The 15,698-nt window shown below is 39.0% G+C and overlaps 1 protein-coding gene across 2 annotated transcripts in view; it reads left to right on the top strand.

Moving 5' to 3' along the window:
- The window catches only part of MPZL1 (myelin protein zero like 1), a 49,034-nt gene that overhangs the window by 10,064 nt on the left and 23,272 nt on the right, over positions 1 to 15,698 (top strand). Inside the window, exons 2-4 of one of the 2 annotated variants that reach the window (XM_070750208.1) lie at positions 6,042 to 6,197; positions 6,784 to 6,997; positions 13,572 to 13,704. In XM_070750208.1, the coding sequence (XP_070606309.1) occupies positions 6,042 to 6,197; positions 6,784 to 6,997; positions 13,572 to 13,704 (503 nt within the window). Of the gene's footprint in view, positions 1 to 6,036; positions 6,198 to 6,783; positions 6,998 to 13,571; positions 13,705 to 15,698 lie in introns of both variants that reach the window. The other variant, XM_070750209.1, reaches the window with a different exon arrangement.

Below are 15,698 nucleotides of genomic sequence, written 5' to 3'. Positions count from 1 at the left end.
AATGAGCACTAATGCTACATATAGTTGTAATTGCTGTTTGTTAACAGATAGTTGGGTACTTTTAAAAAAAAAAAAATATTTTGCTTCTCATCCAAGAAGCTTCTTTAGTTCCGTAGACTCTTATGTAATGACCTATGGCCATTAGTGACCTTTCTAGCTCTCTAACTCACAACAATTGAACATACAGAGATTTAAACCTAGCTCTTAGTATATCTATCATCTTAAGTCTCCAATGTTTTATTTTTAACGGTTTAAACCAGTTTTTAAGCAGATGAAGAAGTGACTCTTTAATTTCATATTTGTTTTTCCCAGGGGTACCAAAACCCCTAAGATTCTTCAGTGAGGAATGAATTGTACAAAGAAAACTGTAATGTGATCTAATCTATTTTAAATCATAATTGATTAGAACCACTCATCACACTAATTATAATTCATTTTTGCTTGGCAAATTTTGGAAATTATTATTATTATTATTATTAATAATAATAATAATAATAATTTATTGGATTTGTATCCCACCCCTCTCCGTATAATGGCATTAGACACATGTTCAACACTTTCAACTATAAATGTTTGTTCTGATAGCCAGCTGTGAAAGCAGATTTAAAAAAGAATTAAATTCTGAGTTTGATAGAAGTGTAGTAAAAAAAAAAAAGAACCTATATAGCTCTCTGAGCTTGCTTGCATGCAGACATACCTATAGATTTTGGAAAAAACTTGGTGGTGGTATACCTGTTCTGAAAGACAGTTAATGGATCATCTAATTGGACGAGAACAAATGTTCCACCTATGTTCAAAAAGTGGAAATTTATTTTTGTATATTTTGGAATCTTGCCATTCCAGAAGGGGCAGCATACAAATCTAATAAGTAAGTAAGTAAGTAAGTAAGTAAGTAAGTAAGTAAGTAAGTAAGTAAGTAAGTAAGTAAGTAAGTTAATAAATAATATTCAAAGGATTTTAGTATTATGGATCTGGGTGACTTTGTGCATCACAAGCTGAACTTGAGCTACCAGTGCTGCGTGTGCCCCATGTCTCATAGCAATTATAGTCTTAGAAATAATATAAATAAAGTAGCCAAGAGCAAGATAAGTCATTCTTTTCTTTCTGCATTGATTAAATTGAACATTGTGTCCAATAATAGGTTCCAGATTTTAGAAAGGACTTCAACAAAATACAGCTTGGCCAGAGGAAAGCAATTAACATGATAGGACGTCTGGAAAGAAAAACCATAAGGAATGGGTAGAGGGTATTGTACTATATTTTTCAGAGTATAAGATGCACTGTAGTATAAAATACACCTTAGTTTTGGGGTAGGAAAACAAAGAAAAGAATTCTGCCTCCCAGCAATTTGCCTACAGCAAACAGTACAAATGATATACACTGTTTGTTGTGTATTTCTGTTCCTTGTGTGCCTAACCCAGAGGTCCCCAACCGCCGGTCCGCGGACCGGGACCGGGCCGTTGGGGCTTTTCAGCCGGTCCGCGGCGCCAGGGCCCCCTCGGCCTTTCCGCACCACCAGCGGCGCTCCCCCCGCCAGCCAGCCAAGCCCCGCGCCCGCCGGAACCGGCTCCTCGCTCTCCCCCCGCCGCCCGCCGCCCGCCGCGTTTGCAGGAGGTGGGGAGGGTTGGGCGGCCCGCCAAGGCCAGGAGGGACGCCGCTGCCCCCCCTTCCCTCTCTCCGCCCGCCGCTGCGCCTCCTTGACGCCGAAAGGAAATGCCGGCAAAGGCTTTCCTCAGCGGAGGCCGGCGAAGGTGATATTGAATGTCGGGGGAGAACGGGCGGTTGCACGCGCTCCCTATCTCCCTGCTAGCCCACTCGGAATATTCAAAATAAGAAAAACCTTTGCCGGCGAAGGCTTTTCTTATTTTGAATATTCCGAGTGGGCTAGCAGGGGGATAGGGAGCGCGTGCAACCGCCCGTTCTCCCCCGACATTCAATATCACCTTCGCCGGCCCCGCCTCTCCTGCAAACCCCCTTGCTGAGAGCCCGGGGCGAAAGTGCTCTCGCAAAGGTGAGGCGGGCAGGGCGTGCGCGCGTCATCGCTGAGAAGAACGGAGAACGAGAGTGAGTGATAGCAACAGACAGCAAGATAGAGAGAAAGTGAGAAAGAGAGAGTGAGAAAGGGGGGGAGAGAAAGAGATAGCAAGAGAGAGAACAAGAGAGAGAAAGAGCGTGAGAAAGAAAACAAGAAAGAGTGAGAGAGAGAGAAAGCAAAAGAGACAGAAAGAAAACAAGAGAGAGAAAGTGAGAAGAGAGAGAAAGAGGGGGAGAGAGAGAGAAAGAGAGAGGGGGGAGAGAGAGAAAGAGAGGGAGAGGGAGAAAGAGAGAGGGAGAGGGGGGAGAGATAGCAAGAGAGGGAGAGAGGGAAAGGGGGAGAGAGGGGGGAGAGAAAGAGAGAGGGAGAGAGGAGATAAAGGAAGAGGAGAGAGAGAAAGGAAGAGAAAGAAAGAAAGAGGGATAGAAAGAGAGAGAGAGTGAGAGATGCTCAGTGAGCCTTTCTTTGAAGTTGCCTTTCTTTCTTTCTCTTTCTTGCTTTCTTTCTTGCTCTTTTTCTTTCTCTCTTTTACCTTCCCTTCCTCTATTTCTTCTTTTCTTTCTCCTTCCTACCTTCTTCCCTTACTCTCCCCTTTCATAAGTTTCCTTGCTTCCTTCTGCTGTTCCTGTCCCTTCCCCCTTTCTTTCTTTCTTTCTTTCTTTCTTTCCTTCCTTTCCTCCCTCCATTTCTTGCTTTCCTTTTCCTTCCTCCCTTCTTTCCTCCCTCATTCCCTTCTTTCACTCCTTCCTCTCTTACTCTCCCCTTTCACACCTTTCCTTGCTTCCTTTGCACCCTTCTTTTGTTCCTGTCCCTTCCCTCTTTCCTTCCTTCCTTCCCACCCTCCGTCCATTCATTCACCCATTCCTCTCTTGATCGCCCCTTTTACGGCGCCGCTGACAGCTAGCCCCCCCCCCCCCCCCCACCGGGCCATGGAAAACTGGTCTAGCTTAAAGCCGGTCCCTGGTGCAAAAAAGGTTGGGGACCTCTGGCCTAACCCATAGAAATATCAAAGAATTGGATAAATGTACATTATGGCAGTATATTAATGCCAGCAAGTTTTCTTAAATGTAGTCACACTAACTCTTTCCAATTATTTAAATAGATCTACTCCAAACATGACTACCATATTTTTTTGGAGTATAAGATGCACTGGAGTATAAGACACACCTAGATTTTAGAGGTGGAAAACAAGGAAAAAAGTATTTTGACCCAAATGGTGTGGTAATATATTATTTAATAAAATACCAGTGTGGCAGAATACTTTTTACAAACATGTATACTTTTTACAAACTTTAAAATTGACAGCTTTAAGACTGGTGGACTTCAACTCCCAGAATTCCTCCTCCAGTCATGCTAGGTAAGGAATGCGAGTTGAAGTCCACAAGTCTTAAACTTGCCATGTTTGAATACCCTTGCACCCCTGACCCCTAATCCAGGAGTCTTCAAACTTGACAGCTTTAAGACTACTGGACTTCTGCAACTCCCAGAATTCCTTCTCCAGTCATGCTTGATGAGGTAATTAGAGGGCAAAACCAACCCAATTTTAGGGGAAAATGGGTCATTTTTGGCCCATTTTTTCAAAAATATTGGTTGGGAGCTACTGGGTGCTGGGGGAATGGCAAAAATGGCCACGTTGTTATGAATAATGCCACATTTTTTGTGAAAAATGGGCCATTTTCACCCATTTTTCATCAATAGAGGCATTTTTGCCTTCCCCCAGTCCTCAAGAGCTCTCTGCAGGCTCCCCAAACCTTCTGTTCAAAAATGGGATGTGGCTGGGTGGGGCTTTGGGATAGTCAAAATGGCTGTATTTGCTGTATAAGATGCACCGTCATTTTACTCTGTTTTAGGGAGAGAAAGGTGCGTCTTATACTCCAAAAATATGGTAAGTGAAGGTTTAACTCAGCTGCCTTATCTTAATACTAAACAGGACACTGTTACATCTCAGATTATACTTTTACAGATCTTAAATTGATGTGGCTTTCTGGAAGTATAGTTATAGTAATTCTCTGCTATTTAAAAGAAGATACAATAGTACTGGGCCTCTTCAGATGAAGCATTTATTTAAAAATTCTTCTTTGTTGTCTAGAACAATAATAAAGCAGCCTTTTAAAAATAAGTCTAATAATTTGAACATTCTACAGACATTTATACTTATTGACTTACCTCCTTGCATCCAGAAAATAAAAATCTCCATGTCTCTCTCCCAGCAATTTGCCTCCTTGCAGCTAATTTCACTTTCAGTTTAGCACATGGCCTCAAATCAGCTGAGAGTCAGGAAGCTGGTAATCAGTTGCTTGGCTTAACAGGGTCTGTTCTGTTTGCCACAAGGAGATAAATTTCTAGCAGGCAAAGGCCAAAGGGTGGAGTTGACTGGCTGGGACTACATTCAGTATGTAAGATGCATCCAAGTTCCCACCGTCTTTTGGGGGGTAAAAAGGTGTATCTTATAGTCCAAACAATTACAGTAAGTATGATCAGTTTACAGAAGTCTATTTGTGGCATGATGCCTATTCTCAGATATCTGTCAAGCTGTTGTGAAGAAGACCAGAAAAGAAATAGTGTGATTAAATAACAGGGAAATATATTTTGGTTGAATATTTAAAAAAATCCTAACAATAATGGCTTTTTAACAGTGATATGGAATTACTTGGGAGATGTGGAGGCTTCTCTGCTGCAGGTGTTTAAACAGAAGCTGGATGACCATCTGTTGATGTAATAATGAATAAGCAGGTGGCTGGGCCAAATTACATTTTAAGATTCTTTCCAGTGCTTGTTGTTATTACAGGTAATTCTTGCTTAACAATGATAGTTGAGATTGGCATTTTTGTTGCTAAGTGATTTAGTCATATATCACTTAGCAACAAATTTTGCTACAGCCAGAATTTTGAGGCCTCGATGTAAGTATCATTCGTTCAGCATCATTGGATCTTCAAACAGTCATTGGACAAGTAGTGAAGGACTACCCATAATTGAATATCCCATATTTTAATTATCATGCCACTTCTAGATTAAAAGACATGTTTACAATTCCGGCAAAAGATTAAGTGCCCACAGTCAAATTACATATTTTCCTAAATCAACAGAACCACTACATAGTGCAAAGTTAAATACAGCATCTTTCTCTGTCTTTGAGTTATATTTTCTATTATGTGCAGTTTTTTACACCTTCAAAATTAGCAACAGTGAAAAGTGGTTAAAAAAATATTAAAGTTTAATGTTTTATCAGCCAGAGAAAACCACTTGTTAACCTATTGCACAGTGGGAAACTAAACCACCAATATCTGAAACCCCGTCATTAATTCTAAATTAAAAAGTAGGCAGGGAATAGAAGAGTACATGTATATAGCATACTACATCAACTTCATTAAATGCCTTTACACTTATATAGAGAATACTTAGCTATATAATATTAAGAAGAGAGAAAAACATTTTGTCATTCTGCAATTTAGAATCTTAAGTGGCTGTTCTTATATATTAGGATTTTAGAGATTAGATAATATTTTTGTAATTCTTTTATTGTTGTAAGCCGCTCTGAGTCCTTCGGGGTTGGGCAGCATAAAAGTCTGTCTGTCTGTCTGTCTAAATACATAAATAAGAAGAAAGAAAGAAAGAAAGAAAGAAAGAATGAAAGAATGAAAGAAAACAGAAGAGGGGAGTAATATTGTCTTCTGTCCGTAAATTAGGCTTGCTGGGAAATGAAATTAGGTGTCTGCATAATAAAGATGAAAAATTCTTAAATAATGTGTTGTATTGAATTCCTCTCTTGAGAATCCACAGAAAGTCTGGTGTGCACATGACAGTACATTGCAATGTTGCATCCATACTTTATATTATCAAGAACCAACCGAACACATGGTGGTTTAATTAGATAAGTGAACTGAAACTGATTTTTTTTACTCAATCTCTTTGATTTAATAGATTCTTGAATCTTCTTTTGGATAGTGTTTATATTTATGAAGGATCTGGTATTCCAATTCTTGTAATGATGTTCTTGATAGTCCAGGTTTCGGCTGTGGAGGTATACACGCCAACAGAATTTTCCGTGGAGAATGGGACTGAGGCAAAGCTTTCGTGCACTTTTACTTCCACAGAAGTGATCAGCAGTTCAGCTTCTGTCACCTGGAGTTTTCAAGGAGAAGGATCATCATCTTCTGTCTCCGTAAGATATTGTTTGCAAAATAAAATTGTAAGAAGTAAAATGCCCTGCCTAATCTTGTATTCTCTAAAAGCCTGATTGTTCCCTTGAAATGTTGGTTAAGATATTAATTGTATTTTGCACTAAATTTGGTTGTCACCAAAAACCTTGCTTAAATGAGGAAATGCTTTAACCCACTTCACATGTTTGGAACATGAAATCCTCTTAACATGATTGGAAAAACAATAAATTGATACAAAATTAAATCATGTAACAGTAATAATATTAATAGTTATTGGTTCATTATTTTGAGAAAAGAAAAACAGAATTGAGGAAAGCTAGGCAGAACAAGAGACTGGAGCACCTGAAAGTAGTCTAAAACTTTAAAAATTCTTGTGTTATTATGTGTTAAATATTTCTATAACCCTTCAAGTGGTTTAAAACCGGCTTTACAGGCTCTCAAGTAGATTATTGTCTTTGTCACTCTTGCACTGGTTTGAAATTTATCTATTGTACGACTTGAGTTTTGAAGAAATTTAGCAGATTTGTTAAGATAATAGGTGGAAAGCAAGTTTTTAACACAACATAATTTTTGTATTTTTGATTACAGTTCTTTTATTATTCCAATGGGAAAGAATATCCTGGAAAGAGTACACAATTTGATGACAGAAGCAACTGGGCTGGAGATCTTAACAGGAAAGATGCATCAATCACTATAACAAACATGCAATTTCAGGACAATGGAACCTATATCTGTGATGTTAAAAACCCTCCAGATATTGTTGTTACACCAGGAAAAATCAAAGTCAGGGTTATGGAGAAAGGTATAGTAATAAGTGGATGGAATGGAACATTAATTAATGAAACAATGCATTGAAGCAAGTACTTGTTTGGCTATTCTGCATTTTATTCTGAAGAGTGCAGTAGAAATTTTACCAGCATTTTATTGTATTAAAAGTAAAGGAATAACTTAAAATGAGTTAATGGCAAAAGCCAAAATTCTGTATTCATCTGTGATTTTTGGAATAAATTACAAATAAACTTTTAGCTCCCAACATAGCTTAATAATTTACATTTAAAGAAGTACAAAATGGTCTTTTCAAACGTTAGATTAAATATGTTGCCATCAAATATTCCAATTTCTCAAAGATTTTGTCCTGTAATAGTGTTGACTATTGTATTGTGGTTTTTGAAAGAGTTTTTGGCAGTATATTTATCTGGTGTATTTTAAAATCAAGACCAGTAAAAGGTGCATTTGAACATGTTAACATTTAACCTAAAAAAATCCTAAAATTAGAGCAGCATTAGCCAACTTTTTAACTATGGCCATAAATATAAGTCTTTAGTAACATATCAATAAGATTGAGTTTGTTTGATGTAATACTTATAAATTATTTTATTTGTTATATTATTTCATTTAGTGCCAAATTTTAGATTATGCTTGTACTTTGCTATTTGGATTTTTGGGCGTAAATAAAGCCATATATAAATTTACCAAGAAAAATCAACAAACTTTAGAGGTTCTAATCAGTGCTTTCCAAACCTAAATAAATTACCCAAAATTAGTAAAAAAAAATCTTTGTGTAATGGCATATTGACCTATTGCTCAACACAAGGACATTTAATTTGAGTTAAATATTGCCCAAATATATGTGAAGTTCTCCTATAATATTTCTATTAAGACAATCAATGAATTTTCCAATAGTAATTTTTTGAAATGGTGTAAATATCATTAGGTGATACCATTTTCGTAATATAAGTAGTCCCTGAGTTGTGAATATTCATTCAGTGACCATTGATTGCAGGGATTTATGTCCAGTCCTCAAAGTTTGATAAGACTTTCTGATAAGCAGTTTGGGTTATGAAGGAAAAGCCATAGGAAACACTGACCTGGCATTCTAATGAAAATAGGAGTGGCTTTCCCAAGGAGATGGGGAGGACAGAAAAAAAACAGGAGGCGACCGTGCAGCCTGATCGGCAACGTTATTGCCCTCAGTTAACATTCCTGGGAAAGGCTGATGTCTGCGTATGTGAGCGACAAAAAAGGGGGCAGTCCTCGTCATAATGAGCTGCTGGAGAGTCAAAAACAGGGCCAATAAGGAGCTGTCGACAGCTGGGGACAAATAGGCATCAAAAATATTAAAAATTATCTGGGAAACATACAACGAATCCACAATGAGATTAAAAGGTGTATCAGTTAGCTTCTGAAAGGCCAAAATGGAAGCGGCCAATTCTGTGCGTTGAGCAAAGGTTTGGGCTGGGGTGTGATGTATAACCCATTGGCCATTTCTTTGAAAAACACAGGCTCCCCTGGTTTTTGTCCCATCAGCGAAAACAGTTAATGCCTGCGGGATAGGTTGGTCTCGCATACAAGTGTTAAAGCGGACGGGGACCAACTGAATTAATTGAATGCGAGTGTCCGCAGGTAGATGATATAAAACCTGACCAGGCCAGTCCACAAGAGCCATTTGGAGGTCTGTGCATTGAGGGGGAAAAAATTCCCACATGGGAAGGGGAAGGGGAACATAAAGTGAAACTGGCTCAAAGCCTATAAGTGTTAAGCGGCGGCGGCGGCCGCAAACAATTAAAAGAGAAAATAACGAAAAGCGAAAAGAAATAGTCTTCTGAGGAGTATGCGGAAGGTGAATCCATTCAATGATCAAAACTGATGAGGGAAGTACTTGTATAATACAAGCAGTAGGAATAGAGGGAGTGTTAAGCAAAAGAAGAGACGGGGGATGTTCTCCTAACACCTGTCCACCCATTTGACACGCAACGCACGATTGACCTCAGCCAACGTGTCCAGCTGCTCAGGGGTGAGGTGGATAAGATTTGAGGGGGAGGAAGCCCCTGCCAAAGCAGAAAAGAGAGGGGTCAACTGAGAGATTGTGAATCCCATGTAAGGGCAGGCCCAATTCAGCGATCCCAAATATTGTTGGAGATGTACAAGGCTGATAGAGGAGGGCAAAGACAAGGAGGGAAGAAAGATCTGAGCAAAGAGGGGAGGTAAAGTAGACAGTAGTGGGAGTAGGAGTACCCTGAGAGGGTGTAGGTCCGGGGTCCGGGGAGGCTGTGGGTTGAGGAGGACAGGGATCGGTGAGGGAGGGGGGATAGGGCGGAGGTGGTGCCAAAGGGTCGGCAGAACGAGTGATAGAGAAATCAGAAGGAGACGGAGAATTGGAGGATTGAAGGTGAATGGCAGCAAGAATGGCCTTCCAGGTTAAGAGAATTTATGCAGGAGCACAAGGTTCCTGATGAAGGTAAATGCCTATCTTGATCCAGACGGTGGGTCTAAAAGAGCCGTTAGGAAGATAGGAGGGGCAATGTTGGCAAATATAGGTTAAGAGTTGGTGCAACTCGCGTTTAGTAGAGAAAAGGAAGTTTTTTGTTAATTGAGTTTTAAAAGCTCTGAGAATTTGCCCAAGTTCCTTTACATGAGTGACCTGCTCCTTGGACAAATCTGCCCCCATACTTACAAAAAAATCGTCCGTTTCCACCAGTGGGCGATGAGTGCGCGGGTAAGCGATGGGGTCTCAGGCACGTGGCAAGGGCTCCGACACGTCGAGGTAACAGGATCAATCTGCCTGCATTCTCCACCACCTGAGGGTCTGCAAAATCCCTGAGGGGAACGATGTCTCAGAGGGATCTAGGGCACCCCCAACCAGGCGGGTTACTCACGAACGCCAATCCTGGACACATTTCTCTCTGGGTGAAGTGACACGGTGTTGAGCTGTGCACCTCTTTTTATTGTGAGCATATGCAAATAGCAATGATTACACGTACATGTCAGCTGATACACAAGCATCCAATAACATAACTCTAAGTATGACACAACTTTAAGTCCTTCCTATCCTTATTTATCACGTAACCAATTTCCTTGAATAATTTCCTTTTAGCAAATGTCTCTCACAGCTAATTTCCTTGAGCCATTTGTCTTTATCACAGCTAATCTCCTGTTTACCATGAGCAATGCCTTTTATCACAGTCTCATCCTGTTTACCTTAAGCAATGCATATTGTATCCTTTGATCACGTAGCTTTCATCCTTGAGTAATGTGTACTTGTTATCAGTGAGATGTTGTTGAACTGTTTTATGATGTTATTTCTTTTAGCAGTTTCCGCCAGAAGTGCAGACTATGTGAGTTACGTGTAGTCCTATCCTGGCTATAATGGAGTCAGAGTGAGCAAGGCATATTATGCTAGAAGTACAGATATAATATAATCCTATCCTCACATGTATGCTACATCGCTACACTTTTATATCTAGATATCTGCTAATATCAGGTTAGCTAGCAAGGGGAAATTGTCAGTTTGAAAATTTCATTTCTAAGGAGTAAGTCTAAACAGTCTGTTACAAGAACTAATTGTTTTCCTTGAAACATGAGACACTTATTTTGTCCATTTAAAGAACTACTGAATAACAAAATATAAAATGTATCCTTTTCTGATAAAAGTCCACTAAGCCCTCCATTCAAAAATTACACATTCTCTAGGATAGCCTCTTCCCATTTGGTGTCTTCCAGTTAAGTTAGGTTGTAGTTTCCACCATCAGCCAAGGCTGTAAGCACTTTTGAGAAAAGAATTCCATTATGGAGCAATATTAAAATAATTTTCTGTGTAAATAAAGTTCAGAAAAAAAAGTAATATGGCATTTTTAGCAGTTTTGAGAGACAGCAGTGGGATGCTGTGATAGCATTTAAATTTATTTCAGATAATAAAAGAAGGCAAAAAAAGGAACATGCATTCTTAACTTGATATAAATTGATAAGCAAGACACACAGTAATACAATGATGAGCCTATTCAAATATATCTTGGACTTTTAAGTGAATTTTAATAAACTCAGAATGAAAAAGATAGGACTGAGCTTATGAATGATACAAAATCTCTATAACTTCCCAAGACCAAATGAATTGCACTTGGGATATTGAAAGAATATCTTCTGGTGGCCAGACTTTACAGTATTTTTAAGAAATTCAGGACAATGGGAAAGGTGCTAGTTGCTGGAGGGAAAAACACTCTACCTTAAAATGGGAATGGGGGGGGGAAGAATAATCTAGAGAACATAAACAAGTCATTCTGACATTAAAATAATGAGAAGAGTCTAGAGCAGGATCCTAATGTGCTATCCTGTTCACATACACATATGCATCCCATGGTGTTGGGAGTCTTCATTAAGTCTTCCATGCCTCAATTTGTATTCCCTAGCCAGCACTAGTCTATCAGGCAAAGGCAATTCCAGATGACTAGACAAAAGCAAGTCCCCAAGGCAAAGTCAATTCACAAGGCAAGACAAGTACACAGGGCAAGGAAAGTCTACAAGGCAAAGGCAACTACACACACAGCAAAAGTAAATCCATATGGCAAAGGCAAGACCACAAGGTAAAGGCAATTCCACAGTTGAAGAGGCACAATCCAAAGTTCAAGGCAAGAACACACAACAAGGAAATTGACACATTCTCATTGTTTCACTCCCCTTGCTGAATTAAACTGCTTCCTTGTGCAGCCCACAAAGAGGGACGAGGCTACCTCCTCGCAAGTAGTCTGGCTGGTTGTCTTTGTGCCTGCTTCTTCCCAGCCCTAAATGCTTTCAAATCTGGAGGAGGAAGCAGGTCTTTATCTCCAATGACCAGCTGCAGCTATGAGCCCTCTCCACTCAAAGCCTCTGGGCTTCCCAGCTGTGGTTGTGCCTCTCCCGTCTCTAGCTAAGCCAGCTGCTTGTCTGGTTGCTCCCCTGTGCTCCGCTCCTGGCTTGTAGCCTTCCTCTGCCTCCCCTCCTTCTCTAAATCAGCATCTGGAGAGGTTTCTGAAGGAGAGATCACATCTAAAGAGATTGTTTTCTAGGTGGTATAAGATTGGACTGGTAATTACCAGAAGGCCACATGAATTTGTCAAGAAAGTTTGCCAAATTGATCTTATTCCAGATTTAGGAATAATCAATTAATTAATTATTCCTTAATCGGAAATGAGATTTTTTTTTATTCATAAGTTTTTTAAAAAGTTAAAGAAGTTCTACAATTACAGTGGTACCTCATGATACCAACATAATTGGTTCTAGGAGGAGTTTCATAAGGTGAAAAGTTCGTAAGACGAAACAATGTTTCCCATAGGAATCAATGTAAAAGCAAATAATGAGTGCAAATCCTTCAGGAAAATCCCAAACTTTAGAAGGGAGGCGAACAGAGGGCAGGGAGGAGCAGCTAAAGGGGGCGGGTGGAAGAAGCAAGGCTAGGCTAAAGGGTGACTGGGAAGGAAGAAGGGCAAGGGGGGCGCCCCTCCCTTTTCTTTCTTCAAAAGACACTCTTTCAGTGCCTGTGGCTGTTCTCTGCAAAGACTTTCCTCCTCCAAGCCGCCCCTCCCTTTTCTTTCTTCAAAAGACACTCTTTCAGTGCCTGTGGCTGTTCTCTGCAAAGTCTTTCCTCCTCCAAGCCACCCCTCCCTTTTCTTTCTTCAAAAGACACCCTTTCAGTGCCTGCAAGCACGCTGTTCTACTTTTGTTAATGGAAAGTCTTTCCCCCTCCAAGCCGCCCCTCCCTTTTCTTTCTTCAAAAAAAGGGGGGGGGGAGAAAGCCTTTCATCCCAGCAGCAGTGGCTTGGGTGCGTAAGGTGAAAATAGTTCGGAAGAAGAGGCAAAAAAATCTTAAACACCGGGTTCGTATCTTGAAAAGTTCGTTAGAAGAGGCGTTCGTAAGATGAGGTACCACTGTAATTTTATTTTAGTAAAACCTTTTACAAAGTACTTTATGGTATTCTGATGAGCAAGCTAGTGTAGGAATGTCATTAAGTTAAACATATATGTACCATAGTTGAAAATCATTCTTGGAGAACACTATCAATGGTAACTCCCCACAGTGGAATAAATACCAGTTGGAGTAAATTACTACATAGTCTTGGGCCTTGTACAATTCAATCTTTTTATTATTTATGGAAGAAGAAATGGAGAGAATGCTTATTAAATTGCAGGTGATAGAAAATAAAGTAGGATATTTTAGAAGATAAAAGTAAAATTCAAAATTACCGTGCTGGGTGAGATAAATATGCTAAGAGAATTAAATATTAAAAGAGAAATACAGAGTTCTTTTAAAAAAAATTGCCCAAGAATACAGTTGGGTTCATATGGTAATAATGTTTGTGAAAAGTATTAGTTGATTACAAATTAAATGTGAGCTGGCTGTTAGATGTTGTGGGTTTTTTAAAAAAAAAAAACAAAGATAGGAATCATCCTATATAACATCAATGGTTTTCACTTCATGTTTAATAAGTAAAAAGTATTTTAAAAAAGAATACTGATAATATACATGTACCTACAATTGAATTAAAAATTTTAGTATAATAATGTGTGATCAGTTTTAACAAGGTATAATAATAACTGAAATGAAAGTGTTTTTTTTTTCTCCTCAGGTAATTTGTCTGTATTTCCTCTTACCCTTGTGTTAGGGGTAACCGGTGTTGGCATTCTAGTTTTAATTTTCGTCATCATGCTTATTGTGTGTGTTATGATCAGAAAGAAGAATTCCAAAAAGCATTATTCTGGGTAAGATATTATACTTGTTTCTTTAGATATATGAAGGTGGAGGGGAGGGAATATGAACATTTTGAAACATGAATTTGTGCATTTATATTTTGGATTAAATTACTGGGACAGCTAGAAATCACATCCTTTTGGGCTTATAAATTATCAACTTCATAATATACCTATATTCGTATGCTGCTCCTCTTTGTGAGCATAGGTCCATTTAATTTAGTATCCTTGGAAAGTAGCCTAAAACTGCCCCTTTGCAGCTCTCAGAATAAAGGAGGCTGTGTCACTATCAAGTTACATTCTGGGTGGCACAACTTTTTTTTTCTAAGATTGGGGGTATGGCTGCCAATTCCTTTTACAACAGTCCGCTTTCCATAGCTTTCCAATCTTGGCTTTGGGAAAACTGCCCTTCTGCTATTTTCACTGGCTTTATCATATGCATGACTTCTTTTTGTTCCTGTTGCACTCATGATGCCCCCTGTAATTTGACTTTAAAGGAACTTCTATTAGACAATATATTCAAGGTGGATTATTTGCCATGAACAATTGGCTGATGGGCTTCTTTGAACTGGAGACACTGACTTGGCTTTATCACTTAATTCCAACAGAAATACAGCCCTGTGCACAGAAAATTGCACATAGCAATTCTTTCAGGATCAGTTATTTCATGGCCTGACTTTTTGTTTTTGTAGATCCAGTAAATATTATTCATACAGTGCTAAAAAGTCAATTTGTACTGGGTGTACGTAATTGGCATCTTTTTTGTAACCTTCTTTTCAGCTGCAGAATTTAGAAAGTGCTGCAGTAGATGTCAGTGGTAAGGCTGAATGAGTGCAGTGAGATAACTGCATAAACTCTGGCTCAGTGTGGAAGGCTTAATTTTCCTTGTGCATGTCCTGTTTGCATAACATTTGAATACTGATCTGCACCCAGGATGCCACATCCTAACCTGAATAATAATTTTTTCATCAAGTGTTATTATTTCTGAAGGTTTGGGACTATCTTTGTATAAAATTATTGTTCTTCTGTGGTTGTCAACCAAGCAACAAACATTAACATTGATTCCATTGACTATCTGTGTTTCTGATGGTTACTAAGTGGTGGGATGTCTATTCTAGTAAATACAAATAAGAATGTGTGTGCGTGTACACACACATTTGTGTATATATAATATATATTTAATTTCTAAAGAAACTAACACTAGAGCTGTAACTGATTGAGACAGGTGGTGATGGTAACTCTTGCATGGCATTATCACAATGTTTATTTTTTTCCTTTGATTTCCTCCCCTATTACTCCTTTGGTATGCTGGGATTGGATCCTGCTTTTTATCTTCCTTTCCTTACAGAGATCCTGATATAGATGCAAGACTGGGAATGTAACAGGGCTGGGTCATCTCTTCCAGTCCCACTATATATCATGGTAACTAATCATGCCAATAGTTCTTTGGTACTTCATGTCCATATGTCTATACATTTCTACCTCCCTTGCTTACTATCCTGCTAACCTACTTCCAACACTTGTGCTGAATTTCTGTTTTGTGGACTGTTGGTGAAGGGGCAGCATATCTCATCTGTTGTTTGCATTTCGTGGTCTCATTTCTTCAGTTTTGGCAACAAGGCTATGTACCTTCAGAAACAACTAATTCAGATGCATGTATGAATTGAACATTTGGATTTCTTACCCTATGAGGAAAAAAAAGATTGCTGTCAAAAATAAATGCACCTGAAAATATTTTATGCACAAACTGCGAATTCAGTATTATTAACTGGTTCAGTGCAGAGTTGCACATTCTCTTAGAATAGATTCCAGATGCTTATTTGTCCTTTAATCTTTATGTGCTGGGGTTTAGTCTCAATATGAATAAAGCCCATTGGGTAGCTAGCTCTTAAGTATGTTCTCTTAGTATTGCGTTTCTGTGTATTGCTTCATATGTCACTTCTGCATTTTGAATGTTCAGTGTTTATGTTCGATAACAAAATTGATTAGTGGAGGGCTGCTTTCTG

This window comes from Erythrolamprus reginae, chromosome 4, assembly GCF_031021105.1.
Source record: "Erythrolamprus reginae isolate rEryReg1 chromosome 4, rEryReg1.hap1, whole genome shotgun sequence".
Lineage (NCBI taxonomy): Eukaryota > Metazoa > Chordata > Lepidosauria > Squamata > Dipsadidae > Erythrolamprus > Erythrolamprus reginae.
The sequence above is the reverse complement of the archived record's forward strand: the minus strand, read 5'-3'. Positions and strand labels throughout refer to the sequence as shown.